The 23,410-nt window shown below is 36.3% G+C and overlaps 1 protein-coding gene across 2 annotated transcripts in view; it reads right to left on the reverse strand.

Annotated features, from left to right (window-relative positions):
* LOC136978222 (eukaryotic translation initiation factor 3 subunit G-like) overlaps positions 1–15,580 on the reverse strand; it is a 29,277-nt gene extending 13,697 nt beyond the window's left edge. For both annotated transcript variants that reach the window (XM_067273880.1, XM_067273879.1), the window contains exons 1-2: positions 15,537–15,580; positions 15,408–15,448 (exon numbers count right to left, since the gene is read on the reverse strand). In XM_067273880.1, coding sequence (XP_067129981.1) covers positions 15,408–15,448; positions 15,537–15,556 — 61 coding nt within the window. In that variant the 5' untranslated portion in view covers positions 15,557–15,580. The remainder of the gene's footprint in view (positions 1–15,407; positions 15,449–15,536) is intronic.
* Positions 15,581–23,410: the final 7,830 nt, after the last annotated feature.

Genomic DNA, 23,410 nt, shown 5'->3' on the forward strand with positions numbered 1-23,410 from the left:
CCACCTAACTGTTGACAGTTACTGGAGACCTCTGCTCCGTTTCTCTGTGAGGAGTTTTTTCTATCGATGATTGCTTACAATATTCTTGAACAAAAAATGAAAGTTTTCTTTCATTTACATAAATTTTCCCTCTAAAATCCACAGTCTCACACAAGCCACTACTAATTTGAGGTGGAGGTTCAAGGTTAAATTGAATAAATTAAAAATTGCAGCCTAGCATTGTGATGATGTCACAATAAGTACTTGCACATTTATTAATAAAGATTTCTAAATACAAACAGATATTTGTATACAATAATATAATCTTGCCAATTAATGCAGTAATAAATAATAATCAAAGTATAAATTAATTTGAACTAACAAATTCTTGCACTACATTTATTTTAACTTTTAATTACTATAATTTCCTGCAAATAACCCGCAGATTATCTATCTGACTTTTAAAGTCAATCTGAAAAGAGGTGTGAGTTATCTGTCAATTTTAAGTACTAATCCTGTTGTTATAGAGATTGAAAGATTGAACTAACATAATTTCTAGATATAGTTCAACAGTTTCTTTAATTAAGAAGTTTTCTTTAAAAAAGTTTTACATTTTTCAACATTAAAAAAATAAATAAATAACCGAGACAGCTATATAAAACATTTGTGATCTGTTGTCAGTCCTTACTTTGAGATGTTCTTTTGTTTATGATTCATAGAACATAGAACTTAAGGAATAATAGATAGGATAGTAGATATGGCTAAACAAGAGAATAAAAAATCTCAAAATGCATTCAAAGACCCAATAAAATATCACAAAGTGCCTATATTGGTAATCAGGTATACAGTATATGGCAATAAAACAGTGTCAGATTGCCAAATTGTTGGAAGTAAGAGAAATTCAATGGCACATAAATGAATTTGACAGCATAGAGTCAGCAGTTAATTGATGCAGCATAATAGAAGTTAATGATCATTGATTACCAGTGACAGTAGCATGCTTGATGTTTTATGCTACTGTCACTGGTAATCAATGTTGCCAAGTTGATGGAGTCCCACTAAAGTTAAGCAACCGTGAAAAATTTAGAGGGAGGTACAGTATCTTTCATGAAAAATTTTGGGGTACTGATTTTCACATTTATACACCATTTTCTTATAAGGTGACATGCCTTTTTAAACTGCCTAAGATGACAACCTAAAATCTTTAATATTGTGCCCAAGCTTGAACACATTCCAGCTTGGCAACAATATTGTTCAAGCATGGGCAAGTTTGAGTGTTTAAGCTCAAGATTGATATCATACCATATTTAGTGGAAACTTGAGTTTGAACTAGTGGGAAGCTTGTATGGCTTGGCAACAGTGTTGGTAGTACTCAAGAGTCTACTAGAGTCAGCTTACTGCATGTGTCCAACTAGGAAAGACGGTACTGTATATAGTTTTCAGCTGTTTGTCTCAAAATACTATCTTATCATTAAATGTCAGAATATGAAGTTTTTAAAAATTTCATTTTATATTTATAATGAGTATTTTCATACAATTAGAAGCAAAAATGTCTAATAAATGAACATGTTTCAGATGTTAACATACTCAACATTTTCATTTTTGATGCTCTTCTAATTCACATTTCTCAATCTCGTAACAAATGCATTTATCACTGGATGCATATTGATGCAACATCCAGTGAAATATACAGGCATGTCAGTGTCAATATTTATTATATTAAGAAATGATAGATTTATTTATAAATGAATAAAGTTTACATTAACAGTAAAATGACTGGATTTGATTTTTAAATATCCTAATTCCAAGTCATAGAAATCAATTTTGATGATGAAATTCATATAAGATATGGAAGGTAAAAGGAGTTTAAAGAACATTCATTTAAAGGAAAAACTGAATTTATTATTTAAGTCATCAACTTTCATTTCCTCCATATTATTAAGTTTGATAACATTAAAGATATTATCAATAGATAAAACTTTCTCTGCCAGTATATGAACCAGATGATAATCTCTGTAATAGTTCTCATCATTCTATTTTCTGTTTATAAAATCTGTTTTGAAAACAAAAGTACAAACACTGGATAACATGCACTAAACCTTATAAATAAAAAAATATTTCAATTGGAATCCCCAATTCTGCTGGAATTATTGAAAATAACAGGTTAATCCTCTTTTTGATAACAGTTTAAAAGAGTTAAGGAAATATTTATATCTTTGACATCATTTCAAAAAACAAGGGACATTGTTTACTGGAAAAAGACTAAAGACATTATAAAACAAAAAACAGTAGTCATATTTTTTAAAATAATTTCTTTTTATTTGTTACATTAATATGTAGAAAATAATACGCAGTTGCATTCAATTCAATATTCTATCTATAAATTCATCTGTTCCTATGCCATTACACTTATTTATTACAAAGTTAAGATGTACTGATTAATCATTTGCTAATTGTTTATCATAACAATTGGCTCCTACACTGATTAATTGGTCAAGTGACAATTTTAATTCTACAATAATCACAGTAATCAGTAAATAATTATCCATTGGAAAAATATCATTACTTTTTAAATTTAAAATTAATAAATTAATATTAAAAGAAAAGAATGATGTTAAAAAACAATAACTATTATCAATAATTCAGTAATCAGACTACAGTAAAAAACATGAACATTTCTCCATTTTTGGCACTACTCCATTCCTCTTTGATTTGTAAATGCTCCTGCCAGTAGTGAAAAGCCATTTATTGGCTACTGAGATATGTAGTGCTGAAAGGTTCTTTTGGGAAAGGGAATTTAATCCAGAAAACATTTTACCATTTTTATACCACCACAAAAGAGTTTTCTGTATTTTTATGGACAAACTCAGGTAACAGCAAATGTGTGCTTCAGCCCTTTTCAATATTTCTGTTTGTATCTAGGAACTGGGAACAGAATGAAGTAGGATAACTAAGAGTAGAAGTCTTTTATCGAAATCAAGTTTTCCAAGTCAAGAGACTGTTCCCCAAATCCCAGATCTGAAGCAATTTCATAAAAACATTCCCAAATATTGGTGATGAGGTTGTGACAGAATTACTGAAATTAGAGATAACAGTTTTTCCTGTATAACAATTGGTGTTAAAAAATGCTACTGCATAAGCTTCCTTAAAACCATCTCATGAATAATCCTGCTTTCAAAATAACCTCTTTTTACTTTCTTCCAAAAAGAATTTTATTTTGTTCCAAGATCAAAAATGTTGCAACAACAAGATTTCAATTAGATTTTCATTCATGATAATAGTAGTTCACCAAATCATTTAAATTACTTGCTAATGTTTGAAGACCGCTGATAGAGTCAATATCTTTCACTTTTGAGAGAAACAGCTGCAGTGCTTCCAGAACTGGTAACACCATTCCTAATTCCAAGTCATAGAAATCAATTTCAATGATGAAATTCATATAAAATATGGAAGGTAAAAGAACATTCATTTCAAGGAGAAATTGAATTTATTATCTTGCTAAGTCATCAATTTTCATTTCCTCCATATTATTAAGTTTCATAACGTTAAAGATATTATCAATAGATAAAATTTTCTCTGCAAGTGTATGAACCAGATGATAATCTCTGTAATAGTTCTCATCATTCTATTAATGGAGTTATTTTAACAGTGACTTCTTCAAATGATCTCAGAAGAATTGTTAATGTAAGAAAGTTCAAATTATCAACAGCAGTCAATGGATGATAATGTTCTGCAATTCTTTCTAACATGTAAAATGTGTTATTCTGTCTTGCTCAGATGTCCTGGTGTAATCTGTGATTGGGAAAGTTAAGACTTGTTTAAAGGTCATGAAATGTACGTTGGGCTGAAGAAGAATGATTAAAATTCATTGCCATTTTATGGTATCAGCTAGGATGTTTAAAATAGCTCTTTGAAACAAAATTGCATCACCATTGCAGAGTTGAAGAGTATAGACCTAGTATGACAGTCTGGAAAATCTTTTAGATTTGGAAATAGTTTGCTGCAAATGTCAGAAATCCAAATGCCCCTGATAAACAAAATAGAATAGACTTACCCCCTCTTAACATTTTCTGAAACTAGACAAAAATTCAATGGTATATGTATGGTATAATGATTTTTGCAAAGTACTTTGTTGATGGCACTGCATACTTTGGATGCACACCTGAAACCTTTCTTTTCTACAAATGAAAATGGTTGTATAAGAATTGATCAAACAAAACCTGTTTGTGCCATGTCACATGGTCTGGTGCAAGAGAAGGGGAATGACAACATGTGTGGCATGATAAGCATACACCAATGAATAATCAGGAAAAAGTTCAGTCATCTCACACATTTTGTTTTTGACAGAGTAATGAAAACATGGCCAAAGTTATTTGGAATCCATCCAAGTGGTGCCACCACTTTGAACCAACTATTAAACATGTGAGCATGCAATGGAAACACCCTGGCTCACCAACACAAAAAATTCAAGCCACAGGTCATCATAATCTTCCAGGCAACAATCTGCCTGGAAGGTTATGATGACTGAATTTTTTGACATTGTGGGGTCTTTGCTGGTGCATTTTAAAGATCCTGATGTGAGTGTGACCATAGGGCCGGTATCTCTTTGATACCACGTCAGGATGACACCACTGTATCCTTAGATTGATACAGAAAATCAATTGCGCGAGCGGTTACGTATGGGTTAGACCCGGAATGAAGCGAGTGGAGAGGATGACGGAAAGAACGCACCCAGAGATTTATATATAAAAATATACCCGTTTATTTTCTCCATAGGACTAATTAGATACAAGCGATTACTTTACAGAGAAACACGTGATAAGGTACATGGCTCACGATCCGCGAACATAAATTCTACGCGGATTAGAGAGAGAGAGAGAGCTTACAAATATTCGCGTGTAGGATAAATACCTCAAGATATGTAGTCGGATGTCGATGTAATAATCGATGATATCCTTATAGACCGTTGTAGGTGTTCGGGCTAAGAATAAATGATCTTATAGTAGATCGTCGGTAATGACTCTGTCCACTAACAGGTAATAGTTGTTCAGGTAGGAAGTGTAACGATGACAGTTCGGCTTGAATATAGATGATGAGGGAGGATCGGCGGCGACAGGTAACTATCCTTTTGAGCGCACAAACACACGGTCAGTAACAACTTCTTTTTCTTACTCATCGTACTCCCTTTTTATATGGGGAGGGAGTTTGCAGGCCCTTCTTTGATTTCGTCAGAAGAGATGATCTTCTTGGACCAATAAAATTATTGGTGACGTAGTCGTGTCACCGAAATTTGACTCATCTTAACAAGGAACTCAACTCGTGGGAATCGAGTTTAAACTGTTCTTATCAACAGAATTTATCAGTTGATTTCCCGTTTAACTAACCCTTTTTGGTCTATTTCGTTCCGTTTTTGTATAAAATGTAGAGTTTGTATAAAATATAGTTAAAAGATTATAAAGGTACATATAAATGATAAAGTTCACAATATCCCGATCGTCACATCACCCTGGGTTTTCTAAAATCAAGCTTGGTTTTATCGAGCAAGCTGGATTTTCACCTAAGGAATTGGTTTTACAGATTCGTTCCGGCTCTCTCTCTTTTGCATTATATCGCGATCGCGTCATAACGTCATATATGTTACTCTTTTCCGTTCGCGGAGGTTATTAATAAAGTACGGAAATTGGCAATTTCCTCACGATATTTGCTCTCTCTCTTTCTAGTAGAATAGTAAAAAAAAATAATAATAAGGAAGTCATGGAATAGGTTATCTGGAGTAAATATGATTTATTGATATATAAATGCTACATGCATAGCAAAATTATAAGGATAAATCGTAGCAAGAGCTGTATATGCATAATGCCTGGAGTCTCGTTGGTCGGAGTATTCTGGATAAAGGGGAAAAGTCGTTAGATGAAGAAGGTAACAGGACATATTATAATTTATATTAATAAAATTTTGATTTCGTAGCTATTTCGTTTCTTAAAAGGGATTAAGTTTACGATTTAGAGAATTTTGCGATTTAGGTTCCCCTTTTCGTTACCTTTGGGGGTTGTATATTGTTCCTGCTTTCCCTTGGTGAGCTAGCTTTCCTTTTAGGGATTCGACTTCGTCGTGGAGTTGGAAGGATCCAAGGTCGATCTTCCACAGGTCCTTGACTTCTTAAAGAATAAGAATGAGATGAAGTCGGTTGTTCCTCTTCGATAGTGGATTCTATTTCAGGTTCCCTTTCATCTTCAGCTTCCGATTCTGATTCCGATTCAGATGTAGGTTCAGATTGTTGTCGTGACATCTCGGAGAAAATAAATTCGTCCCAGGGGTCTAAATAGGAACATTCCTCTGAAAGAGATTGATTGATCGATGTGGTAGGGACAGGTTGATGTAGAGTGTTCAGCTCAAACTCTTGCCGCGCAATTGCGTGCTTGAGGCGATTTGCATGTACTTGCAGTCTTTTCTTGGTAGTTAGGTTTTCAATGATGAAGGTAACAGGGCTTAGTTCAGCCACGATTCGAAATGGCCCTGACCACCTCGGTGCCAACTTTCGTTTAAGTCCCTGAGGTACAATTACTTCGTTCAAAAATACTCGATCGTCAATATGATACGTAGGTATTTTGTGAGTTTGACGATGTCGTGTCTGTCTTTTTCGGGCAGCTTGTTCTGCATGTTTTTGTGCTACCTGATGAGCTTCTGTCATTCGGTATCTAAGTTCTGATGCATAATTGTCTTCAACATCGTATTTAGTTTTCGTGGGACTAGTTATTAGATCAAAAGGAAAGGTTGGATCTCTCCCGTATAATAGAAAGAAAGGGCTGTCGTCTGTAGAAGCATGTATAGTTGTATTATAAGCAAACAACGCATAAGGAATCCATTCGTCCCAATCTCGTTGGTCCTTAGCTACATAATGTGCAATGATATCGATAAGGGTCTTGTTAAATCTCTCCACTATTCCGTTACATGCAGGATGATATGCGGTAGTAAGAAGTCGTTTTATTTGTAATAATTCGCATACTTCCTTAAACATCTTAGATATTAGATTCGGTGCGCGGTCAGTAAGTAATTGAACAGGTGTGGAATGTCGTAGGACGATATGTGTGACAAATGCTTTCGCAATAGTTTTGCTCTGAATATTCGGTAAAGGTATGGCCTCGGCATAACGACTGAAATGATCGATGAAAACAAGTATATATTTGTTGCCATTTGACGTGACAGGTAAAGGTCCTACTACATCCATAGCGGTACGTTCGAACAATCGTGTTAGAGGAGGAAATAGCTGCAATTCCGCTTCTTGTCGTTTGTCCTTTCTTTTCATTAAAGCACAACGTTGACAGCTCTGACAATAGGTTTTTATATCCTGTTTCATTGTTGGCCAGTAGAACAGCGATTGAAGTTTTTGTTGCATTTTCTGTGATCCCAAATGGCCTCCAATAGGTGTGTCATGATGAATTCGTAAGATGTAGGGAATTAAGATGGACGGAATGACTAGTTGTTCTATGATTTCCCCTTGAGGGGTAGATTGTTGATGATACAACACTCCTTCTTCATCTAGGAAATAATGTTGTGTCTGATCTGGAGACGTATCGCTTTCTAGATGATGAATAATGGTATTCCATTTCTCTTCCTTTCTCTGAAATTCGCCAATTTGAGACTTTGAATAGATTGGGTCGAAGTTGTTGGCAGTCGAAATTTGTCGAATAGGAATTCTACTTAATGCATCTGCATTTTTATGACAACTTCCGGCTCGATGTTTGATATCAAAGTCAAATTCCTGTAAGAAAATGACCCATCGTGCAACTCGAGAATTTGAAGTAGAGTCTTTATTACTGATGAGCCATCTTAATGGTCGATGATCCGTTATTATAGTGAATTTTCTCCCATACAGGTATGGTCGGAAGTATTTGGTGGCCCAAACTACCGCCAAACACTCCTTCTCCGTAGTACTATAGTTCTTCTCTGGTTTTCTTAATATTCTGCTAGCATATGCGATAGGTTTTTCTCCGTCTATTTCTTCTTGAGACAAGACCGCTCCAATTGCTTCGTTTGATGCGTCTGTGGATAGAATAAAGGGTTTGGAAAAGTCTGGAGATTTCAAAAGAGGAGCTGAGGTGATTATTTCTTTGAGTCTCTCGAAACTGCGTTCGTGTTCTTCTTCCCATTGGAATTTGTTATCCTTTTTCAACAAATCGGTTAGAGGTTTTGCTATCTTTGCATAAGAATCAATGTGTCTTCGGTAGTAACCCGTTAATCCAAGGAAAGATTTGACATCGTGTTCGTTTGTAGGACGAGGGAAGTTCAGAACACATTTTATTTTATCTGGATCGGGTCGTATTCCTTCAGCCGAGACATCATGTCCTAAGAATTTTATTTGTTGTTGAAGGAAATGACACTTCTTGGGTTTTAATTTTAGACCCGCTGTAGCCAGTCTCTGAAAGATTTGTTCTAAACGAATTAGATGCGTTTGGAAATCGGAGCTAAAAGTTAGTATGTCGTCCATGTAAACTAGACAGGTTTTCCCCTTTAAGCCATGTAAGATAAAGTCTGCGGCCCTTTGCCAAGACGCTGGGGCTCCGCAAAGGCCCATTGCCATGCGATTCCACTGGTAATGACCATCAGGGGTTGAGAACGCTGACTTCTCCTTGTCGCGCAATCCTAATTGCCAGAATCCTGATAAGGTATCCATTGTCGAGAAGTATTTCGCCCGACCTATAAGACTAAGCGCTTCTTGCACCAAAGGTAAAGGATAAGGATCTGCCCTTGTCACTTTATTCAGCCTCCTATAATCTACCACAAGACGCCATGTTTGATCCTTTTTCTTCACTAACAAAGCGGGGGCTGACCAGGGAGATTTCGAATGTTCTATTATACCCTGTTCCAATAGTCCGTCAATGATTTTATTCATCTGTTCTCTTTGAGCATAAGGTATCCTGTAAGGTGGTTGATACACAGGAGAGGCATCTCCGGTGTTTATCTCATGTTCTACTACTGGACAATATCCCAAATCATAGTCATTCGCGGCAAACACATGCCTATATTGGTACAATAGATCTAATAAGGGACGCTTCTTGTCCTTTCCAATGCGGGTCCAATCGAATAGTTGACCGAATTCCTCTTTCGTTAGAGTTGCAGTTGCACTCGAATTCTGAGCGTCAGTAGATTTGATTGTGTTCGGGTTATCTTCTTCCTCTACTGCCTTGTGGAAGGTTCCTACACACTCGCCTTTGGATAATTTCCTTGGTTGAGTAGATAGATTCATGATTCGGATGGGGACTTGGCCTCCTTTTCTCGTCTTTACTAAGGAATCGACACCTAGGACACCCTCTGGATTAGATATTTCCGATTCTATAACTCCTATTTCTCCTCTCCGTTTTACTCCGGATATTCTCGCGGTAGTAATAATCTCTGTTCTTGGAGGAAGATTGCAGTCTGTTATCAAGATTACCTCTCTTGCCTGTTCTTTAGGAATAGGTTGTTGTGAAATATTAGATTTGTCGTTTTTCATAATTATAGAGTTAGTAGGAGGTCGTATAAACGTACCCTTACGAGTTCGTTTCCCATTTCCTCGGATTGATCGTGTTGTCTCCACTTCTGGCTTCCGAAAATCTATTTCCTCTCCTCCTGGAAGTATTATTTTCTCTCTTGCTAAATTTATGAGAAGTTCTTGGCCCTTAATTATATCTCGTCCTAATAGACCGTCAAAAGGATGAGGTATTTGATCGTCTACTACATAACAGGAGTAGTCGAATTGTAAAGGTCCTATTTGAAACCGGAACCTTATAGTTCCATACGTTCTGATGCCATGTCCCGTGACACTTTGAAAGAGTATTCTTCTTCCCCTTTCATTAAAATTGATTGTAGTTGTTTTCTTAGCGAAGGTTCGAGATATAAGTGTTACCGTGGAACCAGTATCTATCGCCAGTCGAGCTGGATAATCGTTGATTGAACAACACAGACTAGGTTCTAGATTATCGCCTATCCTTCTAGCTCCTATTCGATTTCGCACTCCCAATTCATCTCCTTTTTCTTGTACATCTAAAGTCATGGTCTCAGATCGGATATTTTTTTGAGGTCGACGTGTGTGTGTATTATCGTTCCTCCATCGCCTATTATTCTGTCGCCAATTCATTTTGTTTATTCTCCCCTGTGGTGGGTTTTGAGTTGGCGCTTGAATTAGATTAGGTTGGAAGTTGCCTCTTCGTCTGCCTGGTAGATTGTTTGATCGATACGGTCGGCTTCTGCCGCGCGCTCCCCTGACAGATGAATCAAATCGAGAATACCCATGTCCTCCTCTCGAGGAATAATAGTGTCTTCCCCTGCTTACTGGATGTGTGAATCCACGCCGCTGATGATCCTCCTTTAATTTTAGTTCGTTTAATTGGCTTTGTATGTTAGCTAACGTCGCTTCGAGGTTACTTGTGCGTTCGTCCTCGGGACTGGTTATTGCCCCGACTATCCCTTGTGATTTCCCGGTCAACTGCTCTATAGTTTCCTCGCTGATTGCCACTTTAACTGCTTTATCAAAGGAATCTGGTTCTCTGGACATCACCCGTCTTTTAATTCTATCGTTGAGACCGCTTAAAAATTGGGCGAGTAGCCGCTCGTCTCGCTCTTTATTTTGGCATCGCTTGATTATTTCTGTTTCGCGAGCATCGGCCCCTGTCTGTTCGATTATGGTCTCCGATACTAGGCCTTGCAACCGAACTGCGTACGTCTGTACGTCCTCGTCGCGTTTCTGAATGCATGCATGGAATTTCTGAAGTCTAAGCGAGTATGGTTCTTTCTCAAAGCGTAAGATCATTTGTCGTTTGAACTCCTCGTATGTATCAATTGCTCGCATTCGCGCATCCTTCCATGCGAAATCCCTCGCTATGCCCGTTAATTTTAACTTCGCGACGCCGAGACTTTGTGCCTTAGTCCATCCAGTTAGTTTTGCTATTTCGTCTAGCGAGTCAAAGAAGTCCCTGATGCGCAATCCTGATGTGTCGCCCGAAAATGAGGGGGTTAAGGGAATCATTCCGGATAATCCCGAAGGTGCACTTCCTCCCGGATTCTCTCCACCTTGAGCCTCCATTCTTTGTTAGACTATTTTCTTCAAAACAAAATCCCACTTCTGACACCACTGTGACCATAGGGCCGGTATCTCTTTGATACCACGTCAGGATGACACCACTGTATCCTTAGATTGATACAGAAAATCAATTGCGCGAGCGGTTACGTATGGGTTAGACCCGGAATGAAGCGAGTGGAGAGGATGACGGAAAGAACGCACCCAGAGATTTATATATAAAAATATACCCGTTTATTTTCTCCATAGGACTAATTAGATACAAGCGATTACTTTACAGAGAAACACGTGATAAGGTACATGGCTCACGATCCGCGAACATAAATTCTACGCGGATTAGAGAGAGAGAGAGAGCTTACAAATATTCGCGTGTAGGATAAATACCTCAAGATATGTAGTCGGATGTCGATGTAATAATCGATGATATCCTTATAGACCGTTGTAGGTGTTCGGGCTAAGAATAAATGATCTTATAGTAGATCGTCGGTAATGACTCTGTCCACTAACAGGTAATAGTTGTTCAGGTAGGAAGTGTAACGATGACAGTTCGGCTTGAATATAGATGATGAGGGAGGATCGGCGGCGACAGGTAACTATCCTTTTGGCGCACAAACACACGGTCAGTAACAACTTCTTTTTCTTACTCATCGTACTCCCTTTTTATATGGGGAGGGAGTTTGCAGGCCCTTCTTTGATTTCGTCAGAAGAGATGATCTTCTTGGACCAATAAAATTATTGGTGACGTAGTCGTGTCACCGAAATTTGACTCATCTTAACAAGGAACTCAACTCGTGGGAATCGAGTTTAAACTGTTCTTATCAACAGAATTTATCAGTTGATTTCCCGTTTAACTAACCCTTTTTGGTCTATTTCGTTCCGTTTTTGTATAAAATGTAGAGTTTGTATAAAATATAGTTAAAAGATTATAAAGGTACATATAAATGATAAAGTTCACAATATCCCGATCGTCACATCAGCATCAGTACCAACTGCTACAATGCAACATTGGACAAGCTGCATAAAACCTTAAAGAACAAGGGACTGGGCTTGCTATCACATGGGATGATTTTGTTCCATGACAATGCTTGACCGCATGTTGTGAACACTGTACAGGATGATTTAGCGTGAACAGGTTGGGAGGTTCTGCACCACCCTTCCTATAGCCTCAATCTCTCATTGTTTGACTTTCATTCATTCAGACTTTTAAAAAAAAGTTCTAAAAGGACACTGCTCTAACTCTGATGTGGAAGTCAAGGAAGCAGTCACCCAATGATTCAAAGACCAACTAAACATTGTTTTTCATGGATGGTATCCATTGTCTCCCCAAGCAGTGGGAAGCACATCTAAATGCCTACAGTGACTTTTTTAATGAACAAGTCTATTCTGGCTTCCTCATATATTGCTTTGTTTAACTATTCCATACTAACAAATATATGTTTTGTTTTCCTTAATAAATTTACTCAAATGGATTTCATTTGATCAATCCTTGTAAGTATAGTGCCATTATTTCTATGTGACAGTGAATATTCACTGCCCTTAGATTATTTATGTCCCAGAGCAGCATTCTTTCTATAAATTTTAATGTGATGGGTTGAATCAAAGGCATTCTGCATCTGTAGTTTGTGTGGGGTTTGCAGTCTGTTCAGCTGATTGACTTGGACCATTTTTATCTTACTCTATTACTGATGCTTTTGCTGTTTGAATTTTCAGAGGAAACAAAGCTCTCTTTGTATTGAAGAGGATGTGTTCCTTTTAGATGGTTAATTATGCTTGTAGTCATGAGTGAGCCTTTTTCTTTGCTAACAGTATCTATTTATTTATTGCATGTACAAAAGGAAATGTCACAAGACAATTGATATCCTCTCCCATAAATAATGCCCATAACAAGAGATTAAAATACAAATAACAAAGAATAAAAATCAATACACATGATAAAAGAATATACATAAATAAAAACAAAAGATTATATATTGTAAAGTAACCATTTAAAAATGTGTTTAAAATGTAGAAAATCTTCATGTAGGATTGTTCCAGACAGCCCATATTTTGAACAGACCAATAGAAAAATGATCTCAGAAAAATAGAAAATCTAAAAGATAAAGTAAAAAAAAAACGTTTGGTTACGAGTAACAAGTGACAGAACTCTTAGATACAGCCAATCAGAATGAATGGAACCATAGAAGTATTTCTCTAAAAGTAAACAAAGTATTTGATATAAAACAGAGTTCCCAATTCGAGCCTAGCCAGATTAGCATTAGGCGTAAAAGAAAGGTGTAGTAAAGGAAGTATCTTGTGAAATAATCACATTTTCTTTAGACATAGTTTACATTTGACTTTTTAGAATACTTTTAATCTTCTGTAAAATATTTTCATACTTTATTTCATTTTTAGTTGATGCATCAACATCATTTCATAGAGAAAAACTCAAAATTTGTCAAAAAAAGTAAAATATAAAATGAAAATAAGCTGAGAAATATAGAATTGATCAAATCACATGCGAAAATACCACTGAGATACAGTGTTACATAAAAGAGAAAAAGGTCAATGGCTATATTTCTTTTAAAGCACATTTACATGGGTTGATTCAAGTCAACCATCAAATTGAAGGTAAATAAAAAACAAGTTGAATATGTAAACTAGTTTCCAATATGGTTGTTTGGTGGGCTGGTTCAATTCAGAATAGAAACCCTTTTTACTTTTGCCAAATGACCATTACCAAAAGCATGTCAAATGGCCTTGATTGAATGTATAAACGATTCCAGTGACAAGAACCAACAGATTGAATGTGTCTATTCTACTTTGTATAAAGGAAAAGGTACATTGTTCTATCTGAAAAACATGTTGACAGAAAATATCATTTAAAATGGTAGAAAAGCAAACCCATTCTGATATGAGTAAATTTTAAAAATTTATCAAAACTACAAAAATAACTCTTGCAGAAGACATTTTAATGCACTAAAGACATTGATCCAACATCCGTGGACATATTCAGCAGTGTCACTTATTCTTTTTTTAAAAAAAACATTTTATATTTACTTTTGTACTTTATGCATTGCACAACAAATTATTTAATGAATCCTGAGGAAGATCTCCTAAGTAGATCGAAAACATTAGAGGTTGCAATTGATTATTGAATTTGCAATTAATTATCCTGAAATTTCGTTAAAGGTTCAATTCGTTGCTATTTTGTAAATTATTTGTACTCCCACAGTTACTATTTCACTCAATGCTGTTTTGTTTTTAATTCATCATACAACTTACATCAACCTGTAAAAATGTGTCTCATTTTTCTTCAAGTTTAATTTACGTTGGGTCAATTCCAATCAAATGACTAGCATTGTTCATGTAAATGTGCCTTCAGTTAAAATGACTGTGAATCTACATCAAATGTGTCACATATATATATAAACAATTACACATTGTATTCTATATAATGGTCTATGTAGCCAGCTGTTGTGTTTGATATATATCTCACTTCAACAAAGTAGAAATGTCCATCATTTGTCCATTACTTCAAAAATTTAATCAAGAATTCCAAATACTTTCAATATATTACATACAACAAAATTATAAATCAAAATTTAGTTGTATGCTGCACATACTTTGGTTATTTCTCAGTTATTCGTAAAAACCCTTAATTGTTAGAAATTTATTGTAACTTTTATCATATTTTTATTTCCTGAAATATTAAATGTTTTGCTAGAAGTCACTTTGGTAAGATTACAGCTCCGAAAAGTAGTTGAAACTGTATCAGAGCAGTGGACCATGCTCATAAAAATTAAAAAGTCAAAGAAATTGATGGTCTACACGTGACCTTTTACAAGATATAGTCTCCTGAAAATCAGCATATTAAACATGCGAGGAACTTAACGGAGAATGCCGCACAACTCCAAAATATTCAGTGCAGTGGCATTTCTCATGTTTTGTGTGCATTTAGATGTCTCCGGTAAAGTGAAAAACAATTGATTGTTAGCAGTTTTGAGAAATAGTTCCAGATTTTTAAAATTTTAAATTTTACCCTATTTCTGAGTATTTTCAAAATTCCAGATAGGCAGATTTCAGGGGCTATACCTTACAAAGAATCACATGTAACCCATTGGTTCCTTTTGATTTTTTTACTCCTATGGTCTATAGCTCTGATAAGGTCCCAACAACCAAAGATCTCGGTTAATGATAAAAATGGACGGCAATAACTTAAATATATCGTTGAATAAATAATATAAGTAATCAATATTGATTATTTTCTTTTTAATTAGATGAATTAATGTGTATTTTAGAAAATTTAACACCAACACATGATGTAAATATAATAAAATATGATTAATTTTCATTCAATAATTCACGTGTTAAAAATTATATTGATATAAATTACCTTCTCCTTGTTCCACCTGATCTGCCCAACTTGGTTTTGTCCTATTAATAAAATTTATATAAGTTACTTTATATTATCTGAAATTTATTAAAATATGACTTTAATATTCGTTCCATATTGTATACTCACTCAACGTCGGTCGACACCATCTTGTCTCTGTCGATTGAATAAAACTGCCAGATGACAATAAATGCAAATAAAAAAAATAATTTATTAAAACTCAAAATAATGGCAAAGGTGTTAATTTTTAATGTTTTATTTTAAAACATTAAAAATAAAAAATTATTTAGAAATATAATAGTATTTATAATTAGAAATGTTTTTATTTATTTTGAAATTTTTGGGCTTTTAAAATTCTATCCTATTCGTCAGTACTACATTTACTTAATAGACCGGATGGCCGAGCGGTCAAGGTGGTTACCGCTCTGATGGGACCCGGGTTCGAACCGGACAGGTCGAAAAATCCCCAGGAATATTTCGGGGAGTGGTCCGTTCGGATATGTCGGGCCCCGTCCCTCACCACCCGGTTGCCCCATTGTGGGCCTGGCCAAACCCATAATGGGCCTTCTAAAAGAGGCCTTCTTAGTGCCTACAGGGTGGAAAGAGTTAAAAAAAAAACAACTTATACAATACAATATATTTCGACAAGTTTTCATTTTATTATTTTTCAAAATAGTATTATCAAAAATGTATTTATCATTTTATTCATTCTTTAATTTTTAAAATACAATATCTTGTAGAGATACTGCATTTATACAGTATTTAAAAAAGTATATACAACTGCTGTTTGCATGATTTTAATTAATGTATACGTGCTGCAGCTAGATGCTTGTTTTATTTTGGCTTATCAGGGGGCGTGAATCCTGATAATTAAATATAAAACCACTAGATCTGGTGATTTGGTGAAAACTAGGAAATAGCCACTATGTTGGTGGAATTCAAAAAATTTAGTTTTATAAATGACTGTATTACAATTTATATATACTGTACATATATTTAAGGTTGGAGTTATCCGGTCGTGTGATAATAGTGTGCAAACTGAAGACATTATTTCAGACCATAAACGGTTGGACATAAATTTTTTTAAATATTTAATCCGTGCTAATAAACTATTATCGAAAACTATACACATTTCTCCACTATAAATGTTTTGCTTTTCGAAAAATATTTTAAAAAACAACGCTGTAGCGTTAAAATACATATTTTTTTAATTTAAAAAAATTAATATGGTGTAGTATAATTAATAATTAACATTGCCAGGAACGTTGAAAAGGTTTTAATTTTCAGTAATACCACAACGTGGGTTTTGTGTATTATTTATAATTATTCGAGCTCGACAAGCTTTAAATTATTCGAATTTGATTCGAAATGATTGATATTCGCACAGACTTACTTAAATATTTCTATGACATTCAAAGATGTTTTTTCAACTGATTTGTCGAAATCGCGCAGTTTCGAAAAGTGCATTCAAGCAATATTGGTACGGAGTGTCGAAATCTCGATTAGCGATCCGGTGTAGATAGCTAAATCAGTGCTATGCTTGCGGGAACTCGATCGCTTGCTCGTGTGGTTTTCCGCAACAAACAAGTGTTCGTGCATGACGTCATTCGAAGCATTTAACACAGCCAGATTGTATCGAAAGCTTGCAGTACCCAGTTAGCATACATGTATTGTGTACAGGGGTGGATCTACAGGGCAGAATAGGGTTTAAGCCCTGGGCCTCCAGTGTCAAAAGCCCACAAAAATTGAATTATTATCATAAATTTTTAATACTTTTTCATTATAATATATTTCGCATATTTCATGTGTAGATATAATGGGTTTTATAATAGTCCATACTTTTTTAGTCACACCAAATAACGTTTCTGCCTATTATTCTTATCATAACTTTCAGCATGCCCAAAAATTTTGGTCAGGATTCGTCCCTACTCTCAGGTTTTCGCGCTACTTACTGTTTACAACTGCCGCGCGTTGACGCTTTCGTTTTTTAGACGACATTAGCCACTTTCGTGCAAGGATGTGTTTAGACCAGCGGTTCCCAAAGAGTGCGCCGCGGCTTCCTCACAGGAGCGCCACGAAATGTTATAAAATTTTTATAATTTTACTTAATTTAAAAAATATTGGCTATTTCGCAAATTGTACTTGTTAGAATTTGACATAGAGCGTCTTGAGAAAATCTGGATTTAGCGAAAGCGCCGAGAATGAAAAAGTTTGGAAACCACTGGTTTAGACTGTACATGAAAAATCGAGCAAACGGGCATCTTCATAGACTCGCCGATAACCTTAACTGAAACCGTGAAAACATTGACGATTTGCGAAAAATTTTCTTAACAAATTGGTCGTTGCGTTTCTTTAAAGATCATTCTCCTAACTAACTACACATATATTCTGCTGCTACGAAAACCGGAAAAACTTGCTTAGAACGACTATCCGCTAGCTGCTAATGTAAAAGCAACGACAAATGATAAAAGAGTTTACACGTTAGAATAAATTATTACTGGCATATTTGTTTTCATATAAAAAATATATTGACAGTCAAAACTTTCACTTAAGCATGCGGCGCATGCTAAGCAAGCCCAGAGAATTCGCCCCTGCCTGCGAGTCCATGCTTAACCATGCTCTTGAAAGCAGACATCAAGAAACAGCAGACGTTGACTTTTCGAACAAGTCCAGATCCGTACATTGTCGACAATATTCTCATTCCAAAGACACTTTCATTTATCTTCCCCCGTTCCTCAAACGCGACCATGATTCGAAAATTTCCAAGTTTTACACCAAGACCGCATCACTCAGCTGAAAACACGAAGATAATCGATTGCAACTGTGAAAACGTTACTTGGCAGTAGATAATGAAAGATTGCAAACGAACTGTAAAGACGTTCTGATATCGGGGGCGTAGCTCAGCTGGTAGAGCGCTCGCTTTGCATGCAAGAAGTACCGAGATCGATATATCGATACTCTGCGTCTCCGTTCAATTGTAATCTTTTTTTTTCCACTATGCTTCGTCACGCATGGAAACGTGGTAGTCACGTACTGTACATTGCTGCTACCGACTTTATATGGACGGTGTGCTTTCGAAACGATATGAATTTCGGGCACACATTTTGGCGAACCGAAAAGTTCCAAAGTTGCAAAACGGAATTTTTTCGAGACAGATTTTTGAGAGTCAAGTTTTGTTTAAATTTCAGAGAGAATTACTTGATAACTTTAGCAAAAATCTGAAAAGTATTTCGTTAATTCGATCACATCGTTTGAATAAACGATATGATCGAATTCAAATATGATGTAATGAGATCGGCAGACAATTTTAGAAAAAAAAATGAGATTTAAAATATGTAAAAAAAAAATTAATTTGGAGACGCCGAGTATTGATCTCGGTAAGATTTCACACCAAGCTAGCGCTCTACCACTCGAGATACGTCCCAGGCGACCAATTAGCTAAAATATCATCTATAAATAGTCCACATAGGCGTTTGTAATGCGGTTGCAAACGAAAAACATCACTGGTAATAAAGTAGGTTACGCGCTCTTTGCGATCGGCTGCAAACGTCAATGAGAAACGGTTCGCTAACCATTCTTCCTGAATACTTTCACTACAGCTTACAGCGACACGTCGGATGTTTATAAAATTATACCGGGTAAGTTTGACAATGGCGTTTGGAAAGTCTGGAATTTCACTGACTTTCCAAATGCCATTGTCAAACTTCTAGGCTTACAGGAAAGCGGCGCTGAACACGCATTTAAACGCGTTTAAAACTTCGGCCTCTATCTCGCTATTAAGTACCGAACACGTCTATCGCACTCCGATTGTAATGAAGTGAAGTGTATACCGATTAGGGTTTCTCGTTTCCCGGTCTTTTGCTTGTCCCGGATTCCGGGATAAAAGTGAACTGTTTCCCGGGATCCCGGAAAATACCGGAATAGAATTAATTATTTTTAAGATATACAAAATATCTTGAAATCAAATGATATAATTATTTTTCATTTTTTAAAGTAATTTAATACGTTTCCAACCTCCAAAATCGTATTAATAACGCTGTGTAAGATATACATTAAAAATTATCTTTGAATTACGTAGAAATGTTCACCAATAGAAAAAATCTATTATAGTTTCCCGGAAACTGCATACAACAATAAAAAAATGTGACTTTGAATTAAGTTGAAAATTCAAAAAAGAAATGAATTTAGATCAAACTTCTAACTTAGAAGGTAATTTTTGTTTTTTAAATAAAACGTAATATAAAATATTATTGTAAATTTTTATAAGATTTTAAAAAGCAAAGATGGTCAATATTCCGATCACTCAATCTAATTCGTATTTTAGTAATAAACAGTCTTGCTACCGAGAATGCAGTGGCGTAGCGTAGTGGGGGCGGAAGGGGCGGCCCGCCCCGGGCGGCACTTTTAGGGGGCGGCAAAATTTCACAATAAATACACAATACACATTACACCTGTACAATACACAATAAGGTTGATTGTTCTTTGCCGAAAAGTTCTTAGAATTACTGTATATTTTAGTCTTTTGAATTGAGATACCTAAATAAGGGGGCGGCGAAATTTCCCTCCGCACCGGGCGGCTGACACCCAGGGCCGGATTTACATAGGGACATTTGGGGCCGGTGCCTAGGGCCCCCACAAAACTATGTTTAAACATAATTTTTTTCATTACTGCGACAGTCTAGTGTGGCCTAATCATGAGGGCCACAGGCAAAGAAAACCAAACCCGGGAAAAAACCTACGAAACATCGGAAAATTTCGGGAAAAATTTTACATAGGTATTTTTCAATTAAAAATAATTAGTTTTACACAATAAAATATATGTATGTTTACAATAACCTTATTTTTAAATGAAATTTACAACTTCCTAGCTGAAATCTAGTTGAAAGTACAGTATTTTATGTAAATTTTTTAAATCATCAAATTTGCCTACTCTTAAATGGGGGCCCCCACCGAATTTGTGCCCAGGGCCCCTGGTTGGTAAATCCGGCCCTGCTGACACCCACGCTACGCCACTGCGAGAATGCCCTTTCCGATTCAATTAATGTTATTGGAGTCGTGTTTAATGCATTTAAGAGAAAACAGATGTTATGTGTTTTTTCACCCGTAGCCTGGAGATTTCTAGTTCGTTTTCGAGATTGTAGTACTTCTTTTGTTCTCTAGTATTCTTGATTTGTCTACCTTGGCTGCTTTAATAGCGGTATTAAGCTTGTAGCCCGATAATTCGACAGTTCGTTTGTCTTTAATAATTAGGTTTATGAAGAAAAACTTCATACTTGCAGACTTTGTACTCGTTTGTATCCTGGCCCAATTTGCACAACCTGGCGTTACGCAGTTATTGAAGCTACTGGGCATGGTTAAAAACTAAAACAGCATAATCACAATTATTCCAGATATTACAGGTTCTGACAAGTAAAGAATTTTCAGAATCCTGACACAAATAAGCCACGCCTTGATTATTGACCATTTGTGACATGTGTAAGTTCGCCGAAATGGGGGGAGTTTTTATTCCCAACCGTCGGGATGGCTAAGGGCTATACGCATGTGGGTGGCGGTTTTGAGGAGGCAGAAAAACAAGCGTTTCACATAGAAACCGTTTATTTTAGTCGAAAATGCTTACATAAATTTAGCAATGGTCCTTGAGTTCAGAGCTTTAGGTTGTTTTCGGTTTCGGTCTGGTCCTACGCTGGAGGGGCCCCGTAGCAACGTCGAGTTAAAAAGTTCGAAATTCTGAAGAGACAGTGCACAAAAGATGAACGGAAACACCACTATTGGAGGTAAATGAACACAACAGGTAGTCTAGAGGAAGCTCCTTCTGTCCTTGACATCGGAGGCTTTATAATTTTCTCGGGATCGAATCATCACTAATTGGCTAACTCTTCTCCTCCTCGCTTCCCAATTGGTATCCCACCTGTCTCCAGGTGTAAATGGAGCTTCGTTAGGTCGCAGGAAAGGTCGACAAGAGAAGGTTTACCCGACACCGTCTTTTAGACTATGATCGCGTTTAATTGTTGACTATGACACCTACGCTCATTTTGATATTTTTTTCTTTCTAGTTTCGTTTTGCTTTCTAAACTGCGTCTTAAATTTTTAATATTTTTTTTTTCTAAATTTTCTTTACCTAAAATTTTATTTTTTCCGTTACTCTTTATGAGCGTCGGCATCAAAGTCCGGTGTCACCGACTCGACACTTATAAAAGTTATAATCTTGGGGTTTGACTCAACAAACTTGTACATATCCCCTTTGGGGGGCTATTTCCGGGCCTCACACACGCCATAACGAGCAAAAATTTAAAAAACTAATAAGTAGGTTTAAAATTAATAAATACAAATGTATTCTGACAGTTTATGAGTTAATTATACCTTCTATTTGCAAAATTTCCTGAACTTTAACACAAAATAAGAAAAAAGTGAATTTTTAAGAACTTTGCGGGATTTCCCGGGATAAGAAAAATTTCCCGGGATATTTCCCGGGTTAAAAAAACAACCGGGATCCCGGGATCTCGGAATCCCGTTTGAGAAACCCTAATACCGATGCACAGATACCGGTCGCGGTACTTGTCGTTAGCATCTTTTAGAAGGGTGGAACGGAAAAACGAATTACTTTTTGTGGTGCCAAAAAAATTATTCCTTGCAGACGTTTTTAAAAATAACAGGAGCAAATGGAGACACCGAACATTGATCTCGATACCATTCGCATGTGAAGCAAGCGCTCTACCGTTTGAGCTACGTCCTCGCTGTCCCTGAAATTTCTTTCACATTCGAATTCACTTCGGGACAAGAGTGAAACCTAACATCCAGAATGAACGAATTTTTTTAAAACGAGAATGTCAATTATCGGCGTGATAAAATTCGGCGCCTAAGGTTGAATAGAAATTACTTTTGATAGTTTTTGCTTTTAATATAGGGGCGGCCCTAGGGCGATGCGAACGGTGCGACCGCACCAGGCGCCGTCATAGGGGCGCTGAAAATGCAACGATAGATCGTCTGCGCAAAAAATAAAACTCAATCACCTTATTACTACTTAACCTTACCCGCCAGCGGCCGGATGGCCGAGCGGTCAAGGTTAGCAGCCTGCCGCCCTGGGGGACCCGGGATCAAATCCGGACGGGTCGAAAAATCCCCAGGAATATTTCGGGGAGTGGTCCGTCCGGATATGTCGGTTCCCGTCCCTCACCACCCGGCCGCCTCATTGTGGGCTTGGCCGAACCCATAATGGGCTTGCTATAAGAGGCCATCTTAGTGCCCACAAGGCGGAAAGAGTTACAAAAAAAAAAAAAAAAAAAAATCTTACCCGCCAAAATAAATTCTATACAACAGTGGAGCTAGGTTGTGCGCATTTCAAAGGTTTACACATTGCTCTCGAATATCGATTCAGAATCATATGACGATGATTCGACAAGTTCATCAAAAGATGAAAATGAATTTGTAGAATTTTTTAAAACAAGTATTGGAGAAAAATTTATCTTCGTTTAGTTTATACTGTGAAATCAATAATTTCGTAGCATTTATTGCCATTTTCCATGCTGTCTTGCCTTATCTGAAATTTGGGACAACATGGCTTTCTGATCTTGGTCGTTTTGTGTCGCGGAAACAAAATGTTTTATTTTCTCCAAATTTTTAAAATCGCCACATTCGTCACACGATACAATGTATCCGCCATCTTGTAATTCAATAGAACCGCTGTAACCGCTTTGTCACCGTGGTTACTTCGATAAGTACCGCAGTACCAGCGGTGACGTCTAATAATGATTTTTAAACTCGGTTGTTTATTTAGGTTACATTTTCTAAACGCCTTGGTAATTTACCAACAGTTACCGGTAACACCGGTTACAATTTCCAAACGCCCCCCTTGAGTTATAAGTTATCGCTTGGATCAATAGCAATCGCATCTCAGATAAGCAGCAAACAATATACTGTATTTATTTTGTAGCATAAACTAAATAAAATCAAAATATTTTCTTTTTTTATGAAATATTAATTTTCTTAATGTCATTTTCTCATAA

Source organism: Centruroides vittatus, unplaced genomic scaffold (assembly GCF_030686945.1).
Source record: "Centruroides vittatus isolate TY-2023 unplaced genomic scaffold, ASM3068694v2 contig_5, whole genome shotgun sequence".
Classification (NCBI taxonomy): Eukaryota; Metazoa; Arthropoda; class Arachnida; order Scorpiones; family Buthidae; genus Centruroides; species Centruroides vittatus.